Source organism: Bos indicus x Bos taurus, chromosome 16, assembly GCF_003369695.1.
Source record: "Bos indicus x Bos taurus breed Angus x Brahman F1 hybrid chromosome 16, Bos_hybrid_MaternalHap_v2.0, whole genome shotgun sequence".
NCBI classification, from domain to species: Eukaryota; Metazoa; Chordata; class Mammalia; order Artiodactyla; family Bovidae; genus Bos; species Bos indicus x Bos taurus.
This window is the reverse complement of record NC_040091.1, coordinates 34,732,362-34,755,265: the sequence shown is the minus strand read 5'-3', so window position 1 is coordinate 34,755,265 and position 22,904 is coordinate 34,732,362. Positions and strand designations below refer to the sequence as shown.

Sequence of the window (22,904 nt, the reverse complement as noted above, 5' to 3'; positions counted from 1 at the left end):
AAGAGCTTTTTTTGTTAACTGAATAAGTGGACCATCAATTTTTATGAGGTTTTACAAATACACATATACATACATGAAATTAATTGTAAAAATGTTGATTCTCCTATCTTGGGATTGTAAAGTGCTCTGATAAAGAATATATTATTGTCATCACTGATTCTTTATCCCCTGACACTTCTAGCAAATTAACTTGCACAAAATAACTGTTCAACAAATATTTACTAAATTAAATTGAACCATTTACATAATTATGTGTCAGAATTTCCAAATTATATTGCTTAAAAGAAATTAGATTTATTCCTAGAAAACAGATGTTTTTTTTAAATAAAACAACAAACATGTATTAAAAAAAAAAAAGCTTCTTCCCAATTACTATCTTACAGATTAAAAATAAAAGGTTTTGGATATAGCTGTTGGTTAGAATTTGATTTGGTTGCAAGTTACAGAAAATTCAAACCATAATATCTAGAAGACATAAAGATGGCAATAAAAATACTGAGAGATATTATAACAATGGATACATTTTATATATTTGTTAAAACCACAGAATGTACAACATCAATAGTGAATCCTGGGGCTTCTCTAGTGGCTCAGTGGTGAAGAATCCACCTGCCAATGCAGAAGGCATGTGTTCAAATCCTGGTCCAGGAAGCTCCCACATGCCTTGGAGCCTATGCACCACATCTATTGAACGTGGGCTCCAGACCCTGGGAGCTGCACGAAGTCCTCGAACCCTAGAGCCTATGCTCCAAAACAGGAGAAGCCACCTCAATGAGAAGCCCAAGCACTGCAACAAAAGAGCAGCCCCTGCTCACTGCAACTAGAGAAAAGCCCACACAGTAATGAAGATCCGGCACAATCAAAAATAAAATAAATAAAATAATTTTTTGATAAAAATAGCAAACCCTATGGTAAACTATGAACTTTGGGTGATAATGATGTATCAATATAGGTACATCTTTGGCAAAAATCTACCACTCTGATGAACAGTATTGATAAGGTTAATTAAGTAGGGTAGGGAATATTTGGGAAATCTCTGTTCCTTCCTCTCAATTTCCAGGCTTTTACCAGGCTTCTCTGGTAGCTCAGCTGATAAAGAATCCACCTGCAATGCAGGACACCCAGTTCAATTCCTGGGTTGGGACGATATACTGGAGAAGGGATAGGCTACCCACTCCAGTATTCATGGGCTTCCCTGGTGGCTCAGCAGGTAAAGAATCCACCTGCCTTGCAGGAGACCTGGGTTCAAACCCTGGGTTGGGAAGATCCCCTGGAGAAGGGAAGGGCTACCCACTCCAGTATTCTGGCCTAGAGAATTCCATGGACTGGGGTCCATGGGGTCACAAAGAGTCAGACACAACCAAGTGACTTTCACCTTCCTCTCAATTTTGTTGTAAACCTAGAACTACTCCAAAAAAAACTTAAAACAGAAGATACATAAGTTAATTTTTCTCTAATACAATTACATAGGCAGATCAAGTTGCTATGCTGCCTCTATAACCATCAAGGAACCAGGTTCATTCCCTTTTCACTCTGCTATCCACAACTCAGTTTTCACCTCCTGGCTAAGATGACTGCGTTCCAGACAGGAAGAGCAAGAAAAGAAAAAAAGAAAGGTATATTCCCTTTCTTTAAGGGCACTTCCCAGATACTATATACATTTATTCTGTTTACATCTCATTGGCCAGGATATATAACAGGGCTACACCTAGCTGCCTGAGAACCTGGGAAATTCAATCTTTATTCCAGAGGCCGTATGCCTTGATGAAAAAGCAGGGTGCTATTACTATGGAAGAAGAAAAGAAATATCAACGGCAGACAGGTCTACATAGTTTTATAAAGTGATAATCAGCTTTGAGTCAAACAAATCAATAGGGTACAAGTCAAACAAATCACAGTGTACAGCAAATTAATTAATTCTAGTAAATTTTCAGAGTAAGACAGTAATGAGGAATCCTGGAACACATTTCCAACAGATAAATGATTTTGATTGAAGCCACTGAAAGTTCCATCCCAACACCTTCACATCAGTTAATCAGTTCAAATCAGTTAAAAGAAATGTTATGAAAAGAATATATAACTGCATAAAAACAAGGTTTAAGATGAAAGGAGAAATTCATTTACAATTATCTTTCTACCCTAATCTAAATGAGCTTTTCTGGTTAAAATCAATTATATCTCTATTCTGAAAGGGACACGTGTACCCCAATATTCATCGCAGCACTGTTTATAATAGCCAGGACATGGAAGCAACCTAGATGTCCATCAGCAGATGAATGGATAAGAAAGCTGTGGTACATATACACAATGGAGTATTACTCAGCCATTAAAAAGAATACATTTGAATCAGTTCTAATGAGGCAGATGAAACTGGAGCCTATTATACAGAGTGAAGTAAGCCAGAAAGAAAAACACCAATACAGTACACTAACGCATATATATGGAATTTAGAAAGCTGGTAACGATAACCCTGTATGCGAGACAGCAAAAGAGACACAGATGTATAGAACAGTCTTTTGGACTCTGTGGGAGAGGGAGAGGGTGGGATGATTTGGGGGAATGGCATTGAAACATGTATAATGTCATATATGAAACGAATCACCAGTCCAGGTTCGATACAGGATGCTTGGGGCTGGTGCACTGGGATGACCCAGAGGGATGGTATGGGGAGGGAGGTGGGAGGGGGGTTCAGGATGGGGAACATGTATACACCCGTGGCAGATTCATGTTGATGTTTGGCAGAACCAATACAATATTGTAAAGTAATTAGCCTTCAGTTAAAACAAATAAATTAACAACAAAAAAAAAAACAATAGAGTGAATACTCTATATTCACTAACACTGTCCTAGTACATTTAAATGTGCCAGGAATAAAAAGGTGGAGAGACTAAATAAAAGTTAAAGAAAGACAATATATAATTTCAGAGAGTCTGGGATATTCTTTCAAACATTTACAAGATTCTTTAAGAGATGTGGACTGCCTGTCCTATCTCAATGCCCCCAAAGCAGTTATTTCATAGATTCAAAATAAACAAAACTGAATTTATCTTTAAGTGTGCTATTTTTTAATTTTTGTATTCATTAAGTTTTATCCCTACCATCACCTGAAAGAGTCAAATATGGAAGTTACACTTTTACCGTATAAACTTGGAACCTAAGGATAGAAAGTATTTTGAAAATCTCCCCATTATTAAAAAGGTAGCTCAGAAATCCAAACAAAAATAACAGAATTCTGGTTAGACATATGATCATATAGTTCACATAACCATTTCTAGATGTGGACAATCTAGTCTGTCTTTAAAAGTTCACAAATTTCCCAAAGAAGATATGAAAATAGCCAATCATGCACAGGAGAAGATGCTCAATTATTACAGAAATGCAGATCAAAATCACAAAGAGATGCCACTTCATACCCATTAGGAAACTATTATCAAAAGTAACAAGTCTTGGTGAGAATGTGAAGAAGTTCAAATCTCTGTGCATTGCTAATGGGAATGTAAAATGTGGTGCAACCACTATGAAAAACAATATGGCAGTTCCTTAAAAAGTTAGAAATACAATAACCATATGATCCAGCAATTCTAACTCTGGGAATTAAAAGCAGGGTCTTGGTCAGATATTTATGCACCAGTGTTCACTGCAGCATGACACACACTGTCAAAAGAGAAAGTAACCCAAATGCCCGTTGATGTATGAAAGGATAAGCAAAACGTGGTACATACATACAATGGAGCATTTTTTAGCCTTAGAAAGGAAGGAAATTCTGACACATGCGATAACATGGGTGAACTCTGAGGACATTATACTAAGTTAAAAAAGCCAATCACAAAAGGATAAGCACTGCATAATTCCACTTAGATGAGGTACCAAGAGCAGTAAAATTCATAGAGTCAGGAAGTTGAAGGGTGACTGTCAGGGGTGGAAGGAGAGGAGAATGAAGAGTTGTTTTTTAATGAGTACAGAGTTTCAGCTTAGGAAGATGAAAAAGTTCTGGAGATAGATGGTGGTAATAGTTGCTGAACACTGTGAATGTACTTTATGCCACTGAACTGTATACTTCAGTTAAGTTCAGTCACTCAGTCGTGTCCGACTCTCTGTGACCCCATGGACTGCAGCATGCCAGGCCTCCCTGTCCATCACCAACTCCCGGAGTTTACTCAAATTCATGTCCATTGAGTCAGTGATGACATCCAACCATCTCATCCTCTGTCGTCCCCTTCTCCATCCGTCTTCAATCTTTCCCAGCATGAGGGTGTTTTCCAACGAGTTAGTTCTTCACATCAGGTGGCCAAAGTATTGGAGTTTCAGCTTCAGCATCAGTCCTTTCAATGAATATTCAGGACTGATTTCCTTTAGGATGGACTGGTTGGATATCCCTGCAGTCCAAGGGACTCTCAAGAGGCTTTTCCAACACCACAGTTCAAAAGCATCAATTCTTTGGTGCTCAGCTTTCTTTATAGTCCAACTCTCACATCCATACATGACTACTGAAAAAAACACAGCTTTGACTAGATAGACCTTTGCCGGCAAAGTAATGTCTCTGCTTTTTAATATGCTGTTAGGTTGGTCATAACTTTTCTTCCAAGGAGCAAGTGTCTTTTAACTTCATGGCTGCAGTCACCATCTGCAGTGATTTTGGAGCCCAAAAAAATAGTCTGTCACTGTTTCCACAGTTTCCCCATCTATTTGCCATGAAGTGATAGGACCACATGCCATGATCTTAGTTTTCTGAATGTTGAGCTTTAAGCCAACTTTTTCACTCTCTTTCACTTTCATCAAGAGACTGTTTAGATCTTATTCACTTTCTGCCATAAGGGTGGTGTCATCTGCATGTCTGAGGTTATTGATATTTCTCCCAGCAATCTTGATTCCAGCTGTGCTTCATCCACTGTACACTTAAATATGTTTAAAATGGTAAATTTTATGTTGTGTGTATTTTACCAAAAAGAAACAGAAACAAACTTCCCTGGTGGTCCAGTGGTAAAGAAGTGAAAGTCACTCAATCGTGTACAACTCTTTGCAACCCCATGGACTGTACAGTCCACGGAATTCTCCAGGCCAGAATACTGGAGTGGGTAGCCTTTCCCTTCTCCAGGGCATCTTCCCAACCCAGGGATAAAACCCAGGTCTCCCACATTGTGGGAGGGATTCTTTACTGAGCCACAAGAGAAGCCCAAAGGAAAGGTTCCACTGGGAAAGGTTCCATTCCTGGTCAGGGAAGATCCCACATGCTATGGAGCACCTAATCCCATAAGCCACAACTACTGAGCCCTCGAGCCTAGAGCCTGTGAGCCACAATATGAAGACCTAGAGCAGCCAATAAATAAGTACATAAAAAAAGTTGTGCTTCTTTTTTTGGAAAAAATGGAAAGAATGATAGACTCATTTGAGCAATATGAAAGAATTTAAAAGCTTATGGAGTAAAATATGTCATTGTTTTAAGGATGCAGGACAAGTAATAATCATTTTAGTTACCTTTATCTTCCTTAAAATTACTTATACACACTAAAGAACTTATATCTTAAGTCATATATTTTCTGAGATTTGCTTCAAAACAACCAACTAGGGGAACTCCAAAGTGAGGAAATATAAATTAAACAGGATTTACCAACAGTTAAGAACTGTTGACTCTACAGGATGGGCACATGAAGATTCTTTATATTATTTTTCTCTACTTTTGCACTTGCTTGAATTGTGCTATAATGAAAATTTTTAATATTGTTTATTGTACATTTACCATATGAAAAAGTTTTAAACAAAATCATCAAAACCCAATGAAGAGCAGCAAATTCTAAATTCTAAAATAAGTGTAAGAAAGTAAAATTTTAAAGGGACAAGCTCCTTATAAGGGGCTTCCTTGGTGCCTCACATGGTAAAGAATCTGCCTGAGACCTGGGAGACCCAGGGTGGATCTCTGCGTCGGGAAGATTCCCTGGAGAAGGGAATGACTACCACTCCAGTATTCTTGCCTGGAGAATTCCAGATATCATTTCTTCCACTTATAAAGAAACCCTTTGGGGCAGCATTTATAAGTAACAGTTAACATATATTAAATGTTTCCTACTTATCCAAGCTTTACATATACTATTTATGTAATCCTTATAATAATCTGTCATCATCATCGTTATTATTATTACTATCTCCATTTTATAGATGAGGAAACTGGGACTCAAAGAGGCAAAATAATTTTATTCAAGTTCATAAGTATTGAGTAAATTTTAAGTCTATGGAAGGAGAGATTTGATCCTCTATCATAAGATAGAAGGGATAAGATCAATACTCTTGCCTCATCTGTCTCTGTAAATCTCTGGAGACTTTCAACACTATCTCAGCTCAATTTAGTTCATCTATTGAGCACTTACTAAGTGTCAGAAGCTGGGCACTGTGATAAGCACTTAGAACTGCAAACAGAAGACATGGATCAACATAATATTTATTTTAGAAACCAGATGACCCAATATAAATTTATTTTCCTAACACTCGGTTCTTCCTTTTTCCCAGCAGTAATCAGATCAGATCAGTCACTCAGTTGTGTCTGACTCTTTGAGACCCCATGAATCACAGCACACCAGGCCTCCCTGTCCATCACCAACTCCCAGAGTTCACTGAGACCCACGTCCATCAACACAGTGATACCATCCAGCCATCTCATCCTCTGTCGTCCCGTTCTCTTCTTGCCCCCAATCCCTCCCAGCATCAGAGTCTTTTCCAATGAGTCAACTCTTCGCATGAGGTGGCCAAAGTACTGGAGTTTCAGCTTTAGCATCATCCTTCCAAAGAAATCCCAGGGCTGATTTCCTTCAGAATGGACTGGTTGGATCTCCTTATAGTCCAAGGGACTCTCAAGAGTCTTCTCCAACACCACAGTTCAAAGCATCAATTCTTCGGTGCTCAGCCATCACATCCATACATGACCACAGGAAAAACCATAGCCTTGACTAGACGAACCTTTGTTGGCAAAGTAAATGTCTCTGCTTTTGAATATGCTATCTAGGTTGGTCATAACTTTCCTTCCAAGCAGTAAGCGTCTTTTAATTTCATGGCTGCAGTCACCATCTGCAGTGATCTTGGAGCCCCCCCAAAATAAAGTCTGACACTGTTTCCACTGTTTCTCCATCTATTTCCCATGAAGTGACGGGACTGGATGCCATGATCTTCGTTTTCTGAATGTTGAGCTTTAAGCCAACTTTTTCACTCTCCTCTTTCACTTTCATCAAGAAGCTTTTGAGTTCCTCTTCACTTTCTGCCATAAGGGTGGTGTCATCTGCATATCTGAGGTTATTGATATTTCTCCCAGCAATCTTGAGTCCAGCTTGTGTTTCTTCCAGTCCAGCGTTTCTCATGATGTACTCTGCATATAAGCTAAATAAGCAAGGTGACAATATACAGCCTTGACGTACTCCTTTTCCTATTTGGAACCAGTCTGTTGTTCCATGTTCAGTTCGAACTGTTGCTTCCTGACCTGCATACAGATTTCTCAAGAGGCAGATCAGGTGGTCTGGTATTCCCATCTCTTGCAGAATTTTCCACAGTTTATTGTGATCCACACAGTCAAAGGCTTTGGCATAGTCAATAAAGCAGAAATAGATGTTTTTCTGGAACTCTCTTGCTTTTTCCATGATCCAGCGGATGTTGGCAATTTGATCTGTGGTTCCTCTGCCTTTTCTAAAACCAGCTTGAACATCAGGAAGTTCACGGTTCACATATTGCTGAAGCCTGGCCTGGAGAATTTTGAGCATTACTTTACTAGCGTGTGAGATGAGTGCAATTGTGTGGTAGTTTGAGCATTCTTTGGCATTGCCTTTCTTTGGGATTGGAATGAAAACTGACCTTTTCCAGTCCTGTGGCCACTACTGAGTTTTCCAAATTTGCTGGCATATTGAGTGCAGCACTTTCACAGCATCATCTTTCAGGATTTGGAATAGCTCAAGTGGAAATCCATCACCACCACTAGCTTTGTTCGTAGTGAAGCTTTCTAAGGCCCACTTGACTTCACATTCCAGGATGTCTGGCTCTAGGTCAGTGATCACACCATCGTGATTATCTTGGTCGTGAAGATCTTTTTTGTACAGTTCTTCTGTGTATTCTTGTCATCTCTTCTTAATATCTTCCGCTTCTGTTAGGTCCATACCATTTCTGTCCTTTAACGAGCCCATCTTTGCATGAAATGTTCCTTTGGTATCTCTGATTTTCTTGAAGAGATCTCTAGTCTTTCCCATTCTGTTGTTTTCCTCTATTTCTTTGCATTGCCCGCGTCCGAGGTCAGGGGGGGCGGCCAAGAGGAGATACCCAGCGTCCAAGGTGAGGGGCGGCGGGTGGGAGGAGCTACCCCACGCCCCACGCCCGAGGCCAGGGCAGCGGCCGGGAGGAGCAACCCCATGCCAGAGGCCAAGGGTGGTGGCCAGGAGGACCAACCCCATGTCCAAGGAGCCATGGCTACGGGGAACAGGAGGGTCTAGAGGAGCTATCCCACGTTGAAGGTCAGGAAGGGTGCCAGTGAGGATATACCCCTCGTCCAAGGTAGGGAGCAGCGGCTGCGCTTTGCTGGAGCAGCCGTGAAGAGATACCCCACACCCAAGGTAAGAGAAACCCAAGTAAGACGGTAGGTGTTGCAAGAGGGCATCAGAGGGCAGACACACTGAAACCATACTCACAGAAAACTAGTCAATCTAATCACACTAGGACCACAGCCTTGTCTAACTCAATGAAACTAAGCCATGCCCATGGGGCAAGATGGGTGGGTCATGGTGAAGAGATATGACAGAATGTGGTCCACTGGAGAACAGCAGTAATCACTCTTCAGTAAGTTATCTGACATCTGACCTCACCACTGTAAAGTAAGCTCATTGAGGATTCAAACCCCTATCTGTCTAGTTCACAACTCTAATCCCAAGGCCCACCACACGGTTCAATCATAGCTGAGGCTCAATGTATGTATGGTGTACAGAATTGAATTTTGAACATGCTATCCATTCACTAATCTAAATGAAAGCAACACAGTGAAGAGGCAAGAATGCAGACTTTGGGTCAAGCATTCATTCATTTGTGCAGTCATTCATTTGTTCATTCACTGATCATGTGCTTAGGCACTCAGTATTCAGGAACATCTACTATACCATCTCTGGGTGCTGTGAACATAGCACTGAAGATAGGAGTCTCCATCCTCATGGAGCTCACCAGCTCTGTTACTAATCCCTGAGCAATCTTGGACAGCCACTTAGTCTGCGTATGTCAGTTTCAGGTTTCTTATTAGAAAAACAGGATGGTAATAATCAACATGCAACATATTTTAAGGAAATCAGATAATATACATGAAGGCCTTGACACATGGTAAGCACTCAATAAAAGACAACTCTTCTAATTAACAATAAACTGAAAGTCAAAACCCAAAATACTAAATATAAACCTTGGAGCAAGTGACAAATAGCCCTGATTTCCAGGGAAAAAAAATGTATTTTAAAAAGTTTACCAAGAGAAATATGAGTAATAATATGTTCTATGTGATACTTAATTTCCTTCAAAATGCTTTGGTATACATCATTTTAAATACTAAAGTTGAACACTTTCCCTAGATTCTGTACTAGAGAAAAACTTTCTACTGAACCAGTTTGCCTGACATTCCAAAAGGTTTTGTATGGCCAAAGATGGTCATGTAGATATATATCAATCTTGAGAACTTCCATCAATGGCCAACTGGGGGGAAGTTGGGCTTCTAAATGACCTATGGCCATAGGGACACTCAGCAAACTGGGAAGACTGGTCAAGGAGAGTATAGCAAAGTTTATTCTTGCAAGGAACCTCAGTATCTTCCACAATTCCCAAAGAGTCTGTAGCATAACCTGTCAGTCACTTTCAGTCAAACATTCTCACTTACAGTTCATCTTTTCAATGATTCTGTAAAAGTAGTCTCTAGGAGAAGTTAACAAACTTGTCCAGACTTATGCAGCCAATCAGGGGCAGAGCAGGGGTTCACATCTAGCTCATCTGACTTGGAGACTCGGTCACTTCATCATGAGTTAACTACTTTCCCTAGACTACTGCCTTCCCTTCAACATTCTGAGGTATATGAAAAGAAGTAAGCTTTAAAAAACTGGATTTCTTTATACCCCAATTTTAAATTCTCAACAAGGATTACAACCACTTTAAATCCCTTATACCCAGAACTCTGGTTTTCCCCTCAGTCTTAACAGGAATTGGAATGGCTACAATGCATGTCTGAGACTCCATAAGATACACAGGTTAATTAGAATGCTTTCAACATTAGTAAACCACCTGAGATGCTGCAAGTGCACTTCCTGGGATACTCATGGTGCAAGCAGATTTTAGTCGTGCATGCAGATTTTAGTCTTGCTGCAAAACAACCTCTATCATCTGACCTTTGGAGGGCCACCCTCTGCAGACCACTTCCAGTTTCCACATGGCAGAAAAAAAACCAAAACATAAACCTTTAGTGTAATTTATTACAATATCTCCTAATATTTCCTTAGCAGGCCATGGTTCTCCTTTAAAGCTTTACATCTGTACTATAATTTTTAAAAATTGTTTGTTGAACAGTTTTTTTGTTGCAACGTTGTTGCAAGCACTGCATGCCAAGTCTCAAGCTAAGTACAGCCTTCTCTTTTATCTTTTCTCTTTGATACCGCTTTTTCTATGGGCTTTATTCCATAATCACTGTGCTATCAAATATAATAGCCACCAGCCACAGGGGACTATTTAAATTTAAATTATAATTAATTAAAATTAAATATAATTTACAATTCAAGTCCTTGGTCACATTAGCCACATTTCAAGTGTTCAACTGCCCTCTGTGGCTAGTGGCTACTATATTAGACAGTACATAGTATATTTCCATCATGATAGAAAGCTCTATTGGGCAGTGCTGCCACAGAACATCAAATTCTGGGTTTTCATCAGCCTAGAACTTCCAGTCAGGATTAAATCAAGAACAAAACTACTACCAGAGTAGGTAGGACTAGTTCTCAATATTATTCCTGGGGCTTCAAATGCTAAACTATAGCTGAAGGGAAAAGGGAATCTAGTCATCTACTATAGTGGTGATTAAATATCCGGGAATAATCATGGATGCCACAGCGTAACCAGGACACTGATTTCTTACTGAAACTAAATCATAAACACAAGACTTATTGCATTTATTTTAAGAGAAAGATAGAGAAACACACATAACACAGAAAGACAAATAAAGACCTGAATTCATCCTGTGTGACTTAGACCAATCATGTTACTCCTCTGATCTTAAATTTCATAATCTGCAAAATTGAAAAGTAGATAAATTCTTAGTTTCTTTTCACCTCTGAAATTCCAGAGGCAAAGACTTTATTTAGTTTATGTAATATCTAAAACACTGTGCAGACTTCAAATATATATTAGATAATAATTCAAAGGCTTTATTAAAATTAGAAGAAGCTAGCTATATAGAATGTAAGTTAGGACACTCACTGTCTCATAAAAATGGTATTACCACAGCATCCTACAGAATCTGCCTTTAACTACCAGAAAGACATGACTGGGAGTGGTTAAAATGTTCACATTTTTACCAATATCAAAAAATATAGCAACATACTGGACCCTATGGCATATACAATGTGTTTCATTAAATAGTAATAGGGAAAGAATAATTATTAGAATTATAATATATAATGTAACTATGACATATTATACATTGTTATAATTGCATAATTATATTATTATTATTATTGCATTTATTGAAACATTTATTGAGGTTGTTTAACAGAAAAACATCTATTTCTGCTTTATTGACTATGCCAAAGCCTTTGACTGTGTGGATCACAATAAACTGTGGAAAATTCTGAAAGAGATGGGAATACCAGACCACCTGACCTGCCTCTTGAGAAACCTATATGCAGGTCAGGAAGCAACAATTAGAACTGGACATGGAACAACAGACTGATTCCAAATAGGAAAAGGAGTACGTCAAGGCTGTGCATTGTCACCCTGCTTATTTTGCTTCTATGCAGAGTACATCGTGAGAAATGCTGGGCTGGAAGAAGCACAAGCTGGAATCAAGATTGCCTGGAGAAATATCAATAACCTCAGATATGCAGATGACACCACCCTTATGGCAGAAAGTGAAGAGGAACTCAAAAGCCTCTTGATGAAAGTGAAAGTGGAGAGTGAAAAAGTTGGCTTAAAGCTCAACATTCAGAAAATGAAGATCACAGCATCTAGTCCCATCACTTCATGGGAAATAGATAGGGAAACAGTGGAAACAGTGTCAGACTTTATTTTTGGGGGCTCCAAAATCACTGCAGATGGTGACTGCAGCCATGAAATTAAAAGACGCTTACTCCTTGGAAGGAAAGTTATGACCAACCTAGATAGCATATTCAAAAGCAGAGACATTATTTTGCCAACAAAGGTCCGTCTAGTTAAGGCTATGGTTTTTCCAGTGGTCATGTATGGATGTGAGAGTTGGACTGTGAAGAAGGCTGAGCGCCGAAGAATTGATGCTTTTGAACTGTGGTGCTGGAGAAGACTCTTGAGAGTTCCTTGAACTGCAAGGAGATCCAACCAGTCCATTCTAAAGGAGATCAGCCCTGGGTGTTCTTTGGAAGGAATGATGCTAAAGCTGAAACTCCAGTACTTTGGCCACCTCATGCGAAGAGTTGACTCATTGGAAAAGACTCTGATGCTGGGAGGAATTGGGGGAAGGAGGAAAATGGGACGACAGAGGATGAGATGGCTGGATGGCATCACTGACTCGATGGACGTGAGTCTGGGTGAACTCCGAGAGTTGGTGATAGACAGGGAGGCCTGGCGTGCTGCAATTCATGGGATCACAAAGAGTCGGACACGACTGAGCGACTGAACTGAACTGAACTGAACTGAACAGGCGAACTCACTTTATCATCAAACAGCTCTATGAAGGAAACTTTTTTTTATTTTTTATTATTTTACATTTTACATGTAAGAAAACTGAAATGAAGGGAGTTAGGTTGCTAACCCACCCACTCCAGTGTTCTTGCCTGGAGAATCCCAGGGACGGGGGAGCCTGGTGGGCTGCCGTCTATGGGGTCGCACAGAGTCAGACACGATTGAAGCAACTGAGCCGCAGCAGCAGCAGCAGCAGGTTGCTAACCCACAGCTACAGAGCTAAACAAGGGCAAAGTCATGATTTAAAATGAAAACCACTCAGCTGCAGTGCACATGCTTCTACTTTAGCACACTGACTCCTAAAGAGAATTTTACATGCTAATCATTAGAAAGAACCTAAATAAGAAGGCTCCTAGACTACTGTTAAGAACCCAGCTAATATCACACAGCTACCATTTTCCTATATATTTTTCCAGAAGACAGAACAACAACTTATTTCCCTGGATAGGCCCCTCAGCCCAAATTCTTTCTAGCCTAGGCCAAGCGGCAATTTTAATGGAACTGGAATCAAGTTCATGATTGTCTATTAGAGTTCCAATGTCCTGAGACCTTTGTTAATTGAATTAGACACAAGACAAAGGGAATTAAAAGGAGGGTAAGTTAAATTTTCATATTGCCTTGGGCAAATGTCAGAGAAGTGGGTCTTTTTTTCCCTGAGGAACTGCGTACCCACTTTAACATTTACAATTATTTTATAATTAGATTGATATTTTGTAAGATAGAAGCCTCCATAACACTGACATTCAAATGCCTCCTTTGTACAGGGAGAAAGGGAGAGCAAGGGCCAATTACTTGTGCTGCAATATCGTTTTCAAGGAGACTTAACATTTATTAAGTCACTAAATATCCAAATCCAAAATAATTTCATATTCTCTGCAGTGATCCCATTCCATCAACCATACTACCTAAATATACCCTGCTTCCATCACTCAACAAAGCCACAAAGGCTATTATAAGGCATTAAAAACCTCTACATAGTTTCTCCTTTCTGCATCTGCACTTTCCTCTGATCAATTAAGATTTCGGTTAGGCTGGAGGTGAGAAAGGAAGGAAATAAAACTGAAGCCACAAATCCTTATCTTAATTCCACAAATAGCACTGACAAGCAACAATTGGTGAGGAAAAAAGCTCAATGGAAGGCTTCCTTGCTTCAAGCTAATGTTAATTATTATCCAAAATTCATGATTAAATTATTACTCATAAAACATCTCTGTCTACTTCTCAGAAGTATCACAAATGATGGTCCTATTCTATCTCAGGGCGCATTAGTGTCACTGAGGGAAAAAACAGGTCTGCATCTGATTCAAACAGATTAAACTTATATTTATAGCAGACACATCCTTTAGGAAGAAGCTTTCAAGTCATATATTCAGAAGACACTTCATTCTGGAATTTTCTAGAAATGGCACAGATGCCTGCCTTCCCTCTGAGCCCCTAGTTTAGAAATCTGAGGACCTAAATGCCTTTTGTGATTATCCATTTGCAAACATTCCTTTGTTTTCTAACAGACCTTTCTCTTTTTATCACCTATAAATATTCTACACTAACATGCAGCAGCACCCTATACAAGGACAGATCAAGATAATGAAAGTGCAAAAATGTCAAAGCCTATTTTTCATAAAAGAGCTTGAGGAGGGAGAAACGTGACAACTTCAAGGTTGACCAGACTGGACAATCCTGAAAAGACAAATGCACTGAGTTAATGCTGAAAATGTCAGCTAAATCGCCACTAAGAAACTAGTGATGTCTATGACTCACTCTTTTCCAAAGAGGAAAACAAGTCACTCCCCTCTCTTGCAGATATAGCTGTTTTCACAGAACAGACTGACTACAGCAAGAGCTTCCCAAGGCAATGTCTAGGTCAAAGCAATCAGCAGAGGTGATCTTCTGACTGGGCTGAGAGCTCCCCTACATCTTTTATGTAAGAAAGGCCAATTGTCGCATCTTACTCTTCAAAAATAGAGCCATCTCAGTCCTTCAATAAAGCATCACTACAAACAAAGTTAGTGGAGGTGATGGAATTCCAACTGAGCTATTTCAAATCCGAAAAGATGATGTGAAAGTGCTGCACTCAATATGCCAGCAAATTTGGAAAACTCAGCAGTGGACACAGGACTGGAAAAGATCAGTTTTTGTTCCAATCCCAAAGAATGGCAACACCAAAGAATGTTCAAACTACTGCACAATTGCACTCATCTCACACGCCAGCAAAGTAATGCTCAAAATTCTCCAAGCTAGGCTTCAACAGTATGTGAACAGAGAACTTCCAGATGTTCAAGCTGGAATTAGGAAAGGCAGAAGAACCAGAGATCAAATTGCCAATCTCCATTGGATCACAGAAAAAGCAACAGAATTCCAGAAAAACATTTACTTCTGCTTCATTGACTACGCTAATGCCTTTGACTGTGTGCATCACAAAAAACTGTGGAAAATTCTTAAAAGAGATGGGAATACCAGACCACCTTACCTGCCTCCTGAGAAACCTGTATGTAGGTCAAGAAGCAACAGTTAGAACCGGCCATACACCAAGAGACTGGTTCAAAATTGGGAAAGGTGTACATCGAAGCTGTATATCATCACCCTGCTTATTTAACCTATATGAAGAATACATCATGAGAAATGCTGGGCTGGATAAAGCACACGCTAGAATCAAGACTGCTGGGAGAAATGTCAGTATAACCTCAGATATGCAGATGACACCACCCGTATGGCAGAAAGCGAAGAGGAAGAGCCTCTTGATGAAAGTGAAAGAAGAGAGTGAAAAAGCTGGCTTAAAACTCAGTGTTCAAAAAACGAAGATCATGGCATCTAGTCCCATTATTTCATGGCAAATAGATGGGGAAACAATGGAAACAGTGGCAGACTTTATTTTCTTGGGCTCCAAAATCACTGCAAATGGTGACTACAGCCATGAAATTATAAAACGCTTGCTCCTTGGAAGAAAAATTATAACCAACCGAGACAGCATATTAAAATACAGAGATACTGCCAGCAAAGGTCCAGCTAACCAAAGCTATGGTTTTTCCAATAGTCACATATAAAGAAAGCTGAGCACCAAAGAATTGATGCTTTTGAACTGTGGTGTTGGAGAAGACTCTTGAGAGTCCTTTGGACTGCAAGGAGATCAAACGAGGCAATCCTAAAGGAAATCAGTCCTGAATATTCACTGGAAGGACTGACACTGAAGCTGAAGCTGCAGTACTTTGGCCACCGATGCTAAGAGCTGACTCATTGGAAAAGACCCTGATGCTGGGAAAGATTGAAGGCAGGAGGAGAAGGGGATGACAGAAGATGAGATGGTTGGATGGCATCACCAACTCAACCAACATGAGTTTGAGCAAGCCCTGGGAGTTGGTGATGGACAGGGAAGCCAGTCCATGGGGTCACATAGACTCAGACACAACTGAGCAACTGAACTGAAGTGTGTCCTTCAAGACTAACCCTTTGCCACAACCACAATATGATACCAAGTTTAAAAGCACCCATCTGAGTGTCTGTGCCTAAGAGGTAGTCAAAACAAGGCTGGTACCTGCTCTCACCTCCAAAACATAACTTTCTGTTTCACAATTAAAATGAGCAGCATCTTAGGGAAAATTATATCTTCACCCTTAGGTCTTCTTTGAAAAGAAAAATTAAAAGGAAGAAACAAATGGAAAGAGAGTGACTAGATGGACAACAAAGAGAGAGGAAGGGAAGAGAGAATGGGTGAGGGAAAAGGTCAGGGTGCTTGTGGAGGGGAGAGGTATCGTGAACTTTATACATTTGCTCTTTCCAAAAGATGTGTTCATTCCACTAAAACAGTGAATGAGGAAAATATTTTCCTTTTCTTTTCTGACAGCTGGAGCATAAATGGTTGTTGCAATAACACCAGAAATTATTGGTCATTCTGAACATTCCTGCTAGTATGAAGCCAGCATGCCAGCCAATTTGAAATACTGGCCCACAAGGTGCCCTAGATATTTTGTTTTTCAAGTTTAGGAATGTCAGCTTCTGGATGAAAAGTGATGTATGCTGTCTGGTGGGCAGCATACTGGCCAGACACCAAATTTAGAATGTGTCTCCCTATCATCTCGGGTTCTAGCTCAGCAATCCTTCACAGCCAGTACCCCAGGAATGAGAAGACCAAGAAAGAGAGCAGTGTTTGACACGTGAGTTGTCACCTCTACATACATTTCAAGAAGCTAATCTGAATCCAGGGTGAGTTGGAGCTAGGTGGGTCTCTTCTTCAGGAAGTTGATTTATTTCTATTCCATTCTAGTTAAGGCCTACCGAAGGGAACTTAGGAAGTCCCACTACTAAAAGTGGTTAAGCCTCACATTTTATACATTTGTTAATGTTTTCATATATATAAAATGACATAACCACTCTAGTTTCATCACTTGCTTGTGGAAAAAGCAACATTATGAATTGAAAAATTGCTAAGGATAATATTTTGTCCATATGATTTTTTAAAATGTACCTCTGCTATCAAACGAAGCCTACAAAGAGTCCTCATATTAAGTCAAAAAGGTACCAGCAAATATCCAAGACTGATTTGCAGGTACCAACCCTGACTGTGAAGCAGTGTTGAGACAGGCTGGGTCTGGGACCTGGGACCCTTTGTTGTAATGCTTGCACCTGCACATCTCCTCATCTGCTCATCTCAAGCAACAGAATATAAAGAAACTGTAAGACACTAAAAATAACTGCGTACATATGCAGTTGGCAAATTATGAACAAGATACAAAAAGACCAAAAACCCAGCTGCCACTTCTGAGGCATCCCGGGTACTGTGCATGATCCCTGCACACAGCCCCACCAAGGGGGCTGGCAGACCACCCAAGGCATCTGTCCAGTCCAAACCACACGTTCATCCTTACCCTCATCCCATTTAATGGGCTACCTTGCTCCACCTCGGGGAGTAAGCAATAAAGCCTTAAAGCCAATAAAATCTTGCCTGAATTTCTCATCTGGAATCTTATCAATTTCTATTGATTAAGGAGTCCAAGAACCCTGGTCAGTAACAGTGTTAGTAATGCCTGCAGCTTTTACAAAGGTAGCGCTCACTCTACCTGGAAGATCATAGTTCTACCCATTGTACATTTTCCCCATAATATCACAAAGGAATTCTCCATGGAAAAAAAGATTCCTGGAATGTTCCCATTATTTGCAGGAACCACAATAATCCGTATGAGGGCAATCATAGTGGAGGGACATCAGACCAACACAAGAAATTCACAAACCCCAGCTCTTTTGTGTATTCCACTTTGACAACCATTCACTGTTTCCTATCCCACATGAGAACGTTCCTAAACCTCATACATAACTTACCAAGAGAACACGGAATTAGTGCATGCATATCTTTAGTAGGTATAAGCCATCTGAATCCTGGGCGGCTTGCAGGGAAGGGAAATAGTGAGAACACCATGAACACTTCTAGTTCAGAGCCCACTTTAAATGCTATGTTTCCACAATTAACCAGAAGTGGAAAATTGGCATAAATCAATAAAACAGCAATTTCCCCAAGCATTCTCCTCACTGATACTAAGCAAGGCACTGTGAGGTTGAAATTCTTTCCTTACCTTTGATTTAGCATTTGTAACATATCACTTATTCTTTTATGCAAGTCCACCAGTTGAAATATTCTAATACATGAAGTTAACCTACAACCCTCCTCCAACTACTCTGCTGTTCTTCACATTAAAATTTTGTCTCTACTGAGAAGATATTAAATGTCAAAGCCCACATAAGATACAAAAAAACAGAAGTTAAATGGTCACATGATGTCATGATGTATATCTGCCTACAGAGACAGACCATGAGACTTGGTAACCAGCAAATGATAACCAAGAACATTGTGTTTCTTTATATAAATTATCTGGTATTTATGTATTAATATTATTATTTGTGTCACAAACAAAAACAAAAAATATATACATTCAGAAAATAAAAGGATAGACAAGCAACCCATAATTAAGCATTATGAGTAAAATTTACTGGAGTTACATTTTTCTAATAAGGATTTCTCAGGGAAATCTTTTCTAGAAATTAATTATATGTGTCACTACCCTAAACAAAGGAGGGCAAAAGAAGTAGCACAAGCAGTTCCAAGCTTACACAACAGAACAGCAAGGCTTAAAAGAATGAAAAATAATTACATTCTCTCCCCAGGCTATGAAGTCATCATAGCCTGTTCACTTTTAAGTAACCATAATGACAGTTTGATACTAAACAACAACTTAATGTTTCAAAATTAGCAGTACGAACCTTAGGTACACTAAATAATCCAATAACTATCTATAAAACTCCTAGCCTCAGTTTTCACTTATTCTCATGATAACTGACTAAATGAGACACACAGATTGATATCATATTGTTTATTTCTAATCAAGATAACTGTTAGGTGTCCAATCAATTTAGCCTCAGATCATTTATAGAGAAATGGAGAATACAGTGTTTGACCTAACAAAAATAGCTAACTTAGTAATTTTACAAAAGTCCAACTCTCAACACTGCACAAACCTACAAGATAGAATTTACAATTCTCATATCTTTCATATTACAATATTCAAAGTCATACAAAAAAATAAGGAATATTACAACTTCTTTAGAAACACGTAACTTGCCCCAAAATAGGTCTTCTCCTAACTGAATTTATATAGAATGGGCAAATATCCAATAATTTCAATCAGTATAGGAATAGAATAGTAATAATTAAGCTCAAGGGGATTATTTCCTTGATTTATTCAGTCGGGATACTTTAAGACTAAAATAGGCAATTTTGTTCCCTGTGAAGAAAAAGTTTTACTGTGCTGTCACACACACACACACACACCCCTGCATTTACAGGTACACAACATACTACAGTCTACAAGATTAGCACCATCAGGATATCCATGCATATTCATATAGAAACAATAACAAGATTTCCGCAAACACGTATCATCAGCACCTGTTAATGACATTGGGCCACAATGAAGGAAAGTCTGGATTTAGTACAGGTCAAGGTGGAAAGCATTTCATCTTTCTCCATAACCAGTTCTGATCCTCTAGTAAACTCATCCTAGACTCTTCAATGGGCTCATACTAATTAAAATCTTTAACAGTTTTCTTGGTTTTCCAGGCCCAATTTCCTTTTTACCACTGCTAGTGTTAACTAAAGAAATCCTACCCCAATAAGCACTACAAATAATATGCTAAAGAAAAATAATCCCCCAGAAAATGCAGTAAGTTCTGTACCAGAATTTAAATGAAGAATGCTGCTTCCTTAATTTTAGTTAAGATTATTGATTCTAACCAGAAAGAATTTACCTAAGCAACCACTCTGAAGCACATACACTATTCAAATACATCTTTATTATGGTGGCTCAATATCTAGAAATTTGGTGTTGACAGCATCATTATAAAATGCATAAAGCTGTCAGATCAGTTTGGAGGGAAAAAAAGCTTCTAAAATATAAAGACTTATTTAATGGGCATATGGCACTAGAACATAAATACCCATAAGTAAAATTATAAAAATAACACAAAGTAAAAAATACCTTAAGCTAAGATTTAAAAAAAGAAACTGGAATTATTTAGTTAGAAGCAAAATTATTAAATCACCCATACATACATAGCCACATTCACTCTTGCCCCAGGAATGCAATGTAGTCTTCTTTCATTTCTAAAATGTTATACATCTGTATGATCATTACAACCCAAAAGCTTAGGAAGAGTATTAGAAAAAGCTTTTAAAAACTATTACAGATACTATAAAATCCTGTATATGACAAACAAAATATGTGGGATGTCCAAATTTGCTGCTGCTGCTGCTGAGTACAGCTTCATCCATGTAGGATCCACAGAGAAAGTGTGAGAACAGAGTATCAGTAGCCTCGTGTACTTCACTATGTCTCTATACATATGCATTACTTGAGAATGTCAGCTCATCCTCAAGTATAGTATGCAGTCATTAAGGATTTGGAGAATTTTTAAGGTCACAAAACTGATAGATACTCTGATCTGAGGGGGGAAAGAAAAATTCAAAGAAGCCAGAAGTTTCCTTTTTTCCAGAAAAGTGAAGAAATCCTTACCTTTCTGTATACCAGCATGTTGGGTGATTCATCTGCCACCCCATTGCTGGTCTGTCCATAATTATTCCCCTGGGCCATGTCACCACACACCCGGTGGTCCACTCTCAGATACAGGAATTGTCAGTCTACCCTGCAAGAGACAGAGACTTCAGTGAGTTCTTAATGGTAGTACTTAAGAAGGTTGACTCTTATTTTTCCAAACTTTAAACTTTTTACTTTGTATGGGAGTACAGCCGATTAACCATGTTGTGGTAGTTATAGGTGAACAGTGAAGCTCTTCAGTCATATATCCGTTCTCCCCCAAGTACCCCTCCCATCCAGGCAGGCACATAACATTGAGCAGAGTTCCATGTGCTGTACAAAGGTCCTTGTTGGTTATCTATTTTAAATACAGCAGCGTGTACATGACCATCCCAAACTCCCTAACTATCCAAGCAGGTTGACTCTTGATTCATCACCCCCATCCAACATTGGAGCATGCTTACATGCTGGGGCTGGCTTGTAGAAAGTAGCACAGAAATAGATTAAAAAAAAAACAAAATTTACACCTACAGTACTCCCAGGAAATTGTAAGAAATGACAATCTTTTAGTTAAAATTGTCATTTGACTAGGGTTTTAATTGACTTGATTTTCTGGATACTCATTTTTAAAAGTGTTTGAGGCTCACTGGAAAAAAAAAAAATAAACACGGTTACCATTTCCATCCTACAGAGTTCTCTTCTCTCCCAATACTTGCATCTCCACCGGATGGTGTTTCCCCCCTCCCTCCCCGAGTGGTTAAAAAGGCTACACCCTGTGGCAGCACTTTCTCCCAGGTGTCTGTCTAGTTTCCCCGCATGCAAGCGCATCAGAGGCCCATTCCTGGGCCATTCTCCAGTCATGTGTTTCCTCTTCATTCCCCTAGGTCTCCCGCACAGAGTCAAGGCAGCTTCCTCGACTTTCACCTGCCTGCACTGCCGGGCCACTGCTGCTTCTCCCCTCGGCCCAACTGGGCTTCGGAAGTCGCGGCGTAACCCTAACCAACCCCGGCCAGAAGGCGGAGAAGGTGTCCTGGCAACAAGACCAGGTGGGAGGTCGGCCCTTCAGGCAATTACCTGGGTCACCGTGAGCAGCGCCAACTGCGGAAGCCTCGGAGCGACCAGGCAGAGAGAGAGGGGAAAACAAGCAAGCCCGGTTCGCCTGCGGCGGCAGCAAATGGCAGGCGAGCCTGAGCCGCGCACTGGAGCCGGGCCGGCGGCGGTGTCAGCCCGCGGACCCGGGCGCGGGGCTCCGGGGCACCGCCTCCGACCTCCGCCCCCGCCCTAGCCCACCCCCATCCCCGTGCCCAGCCTCGTACCTCCTCCTCAAGGTCGCGGCCCGAGGCGCCTGCTTCCCGGCGGCTGGGTGCGGCGGTGTCAGCGCGCGGCCAGCTTCATCACCTCCGCGCGGGCACAGGGCTCTGACGGCCCGCGCTCCACCGCTCCCTCCTTCGCTTGGCTCCCGGGCTCCCGGACCACGAGCGCGCGCGGGACCGAGACGCCCGGCCCGTGCGCGCGACTGGGGAGGGAGGAGGGGACTGTCACGTGGGACCCGGCGTCCCTAGGTGCCGGCTCGGGGAGGGGAGCCGGGCGGGGTTCGGGGGGCTCGGCTCCGCGCGGCCTCGCTGCCCCGTCTCCTCTGCCGCCCCACCGTCTCGGGCAGGGAAAGTGGCCGCCCTGCCCCCAGGCGCGTGCAACCCGGGCCCTTGCACACCCGACTCGCCGGTGTGCGCGCCGCTGAAGGCCTGGAGATGGGAGTGTTAAGCCGGAGAACCGAAAGGGCGATGGGTGGGTGGGTGGATGGATGGATGGAGGCATGCAGGAATGGAGGTAGCCCCTTGCTGCGGGCCACTTTGGTCACGTGCCCGGTGACTACGCTGACACTGCGAGGGTAGCAGATGACTGATTATCGTTATGCTT

At 40.7% G+C, this 22,904-nt stretch overlaps 1 protein-coding gene across 6 annotated transcripts in view; it reads right to left on the bottom strand.

The window, feature by feature from the left end:
* The window catches only part of RGS7 (regulator of G protein signaling 7), a 486,265-nt gene extending 463,801 nt beyond the window's left edge, over nt 1-22,464 (bottom strand). For 2 of the 6 annotated variants that reach the window (XM_027564728.1, XM_027564730.1), the window contains exons 1-2: nt 22,304-22,464; nt 20,967-21,096 (exon numbers count right to left, since the gene is read on the bottom strand). In XM_027564728.1, coding sequence (XP_027420529.1) covers nt 20,967-21,044 — 78 coding nt within the window. In that variant the 5' untranslated portion in view covers nt 21,045-21,096; nt 22,304-22,464. Of the gene's footprint in view, nt 1-20,966; nt 21,097-22,061; nt 22,164-22,303 lie in introns of those variants that run through there. The other 4 variants (XM_027564734.1, XM_027564731.1, XM_027564729.1 and 1 more) reach the window with 4 other exon arrangements.
* Nucleotides 22,465-22,904: the final 440 nt, after the last annotated feature.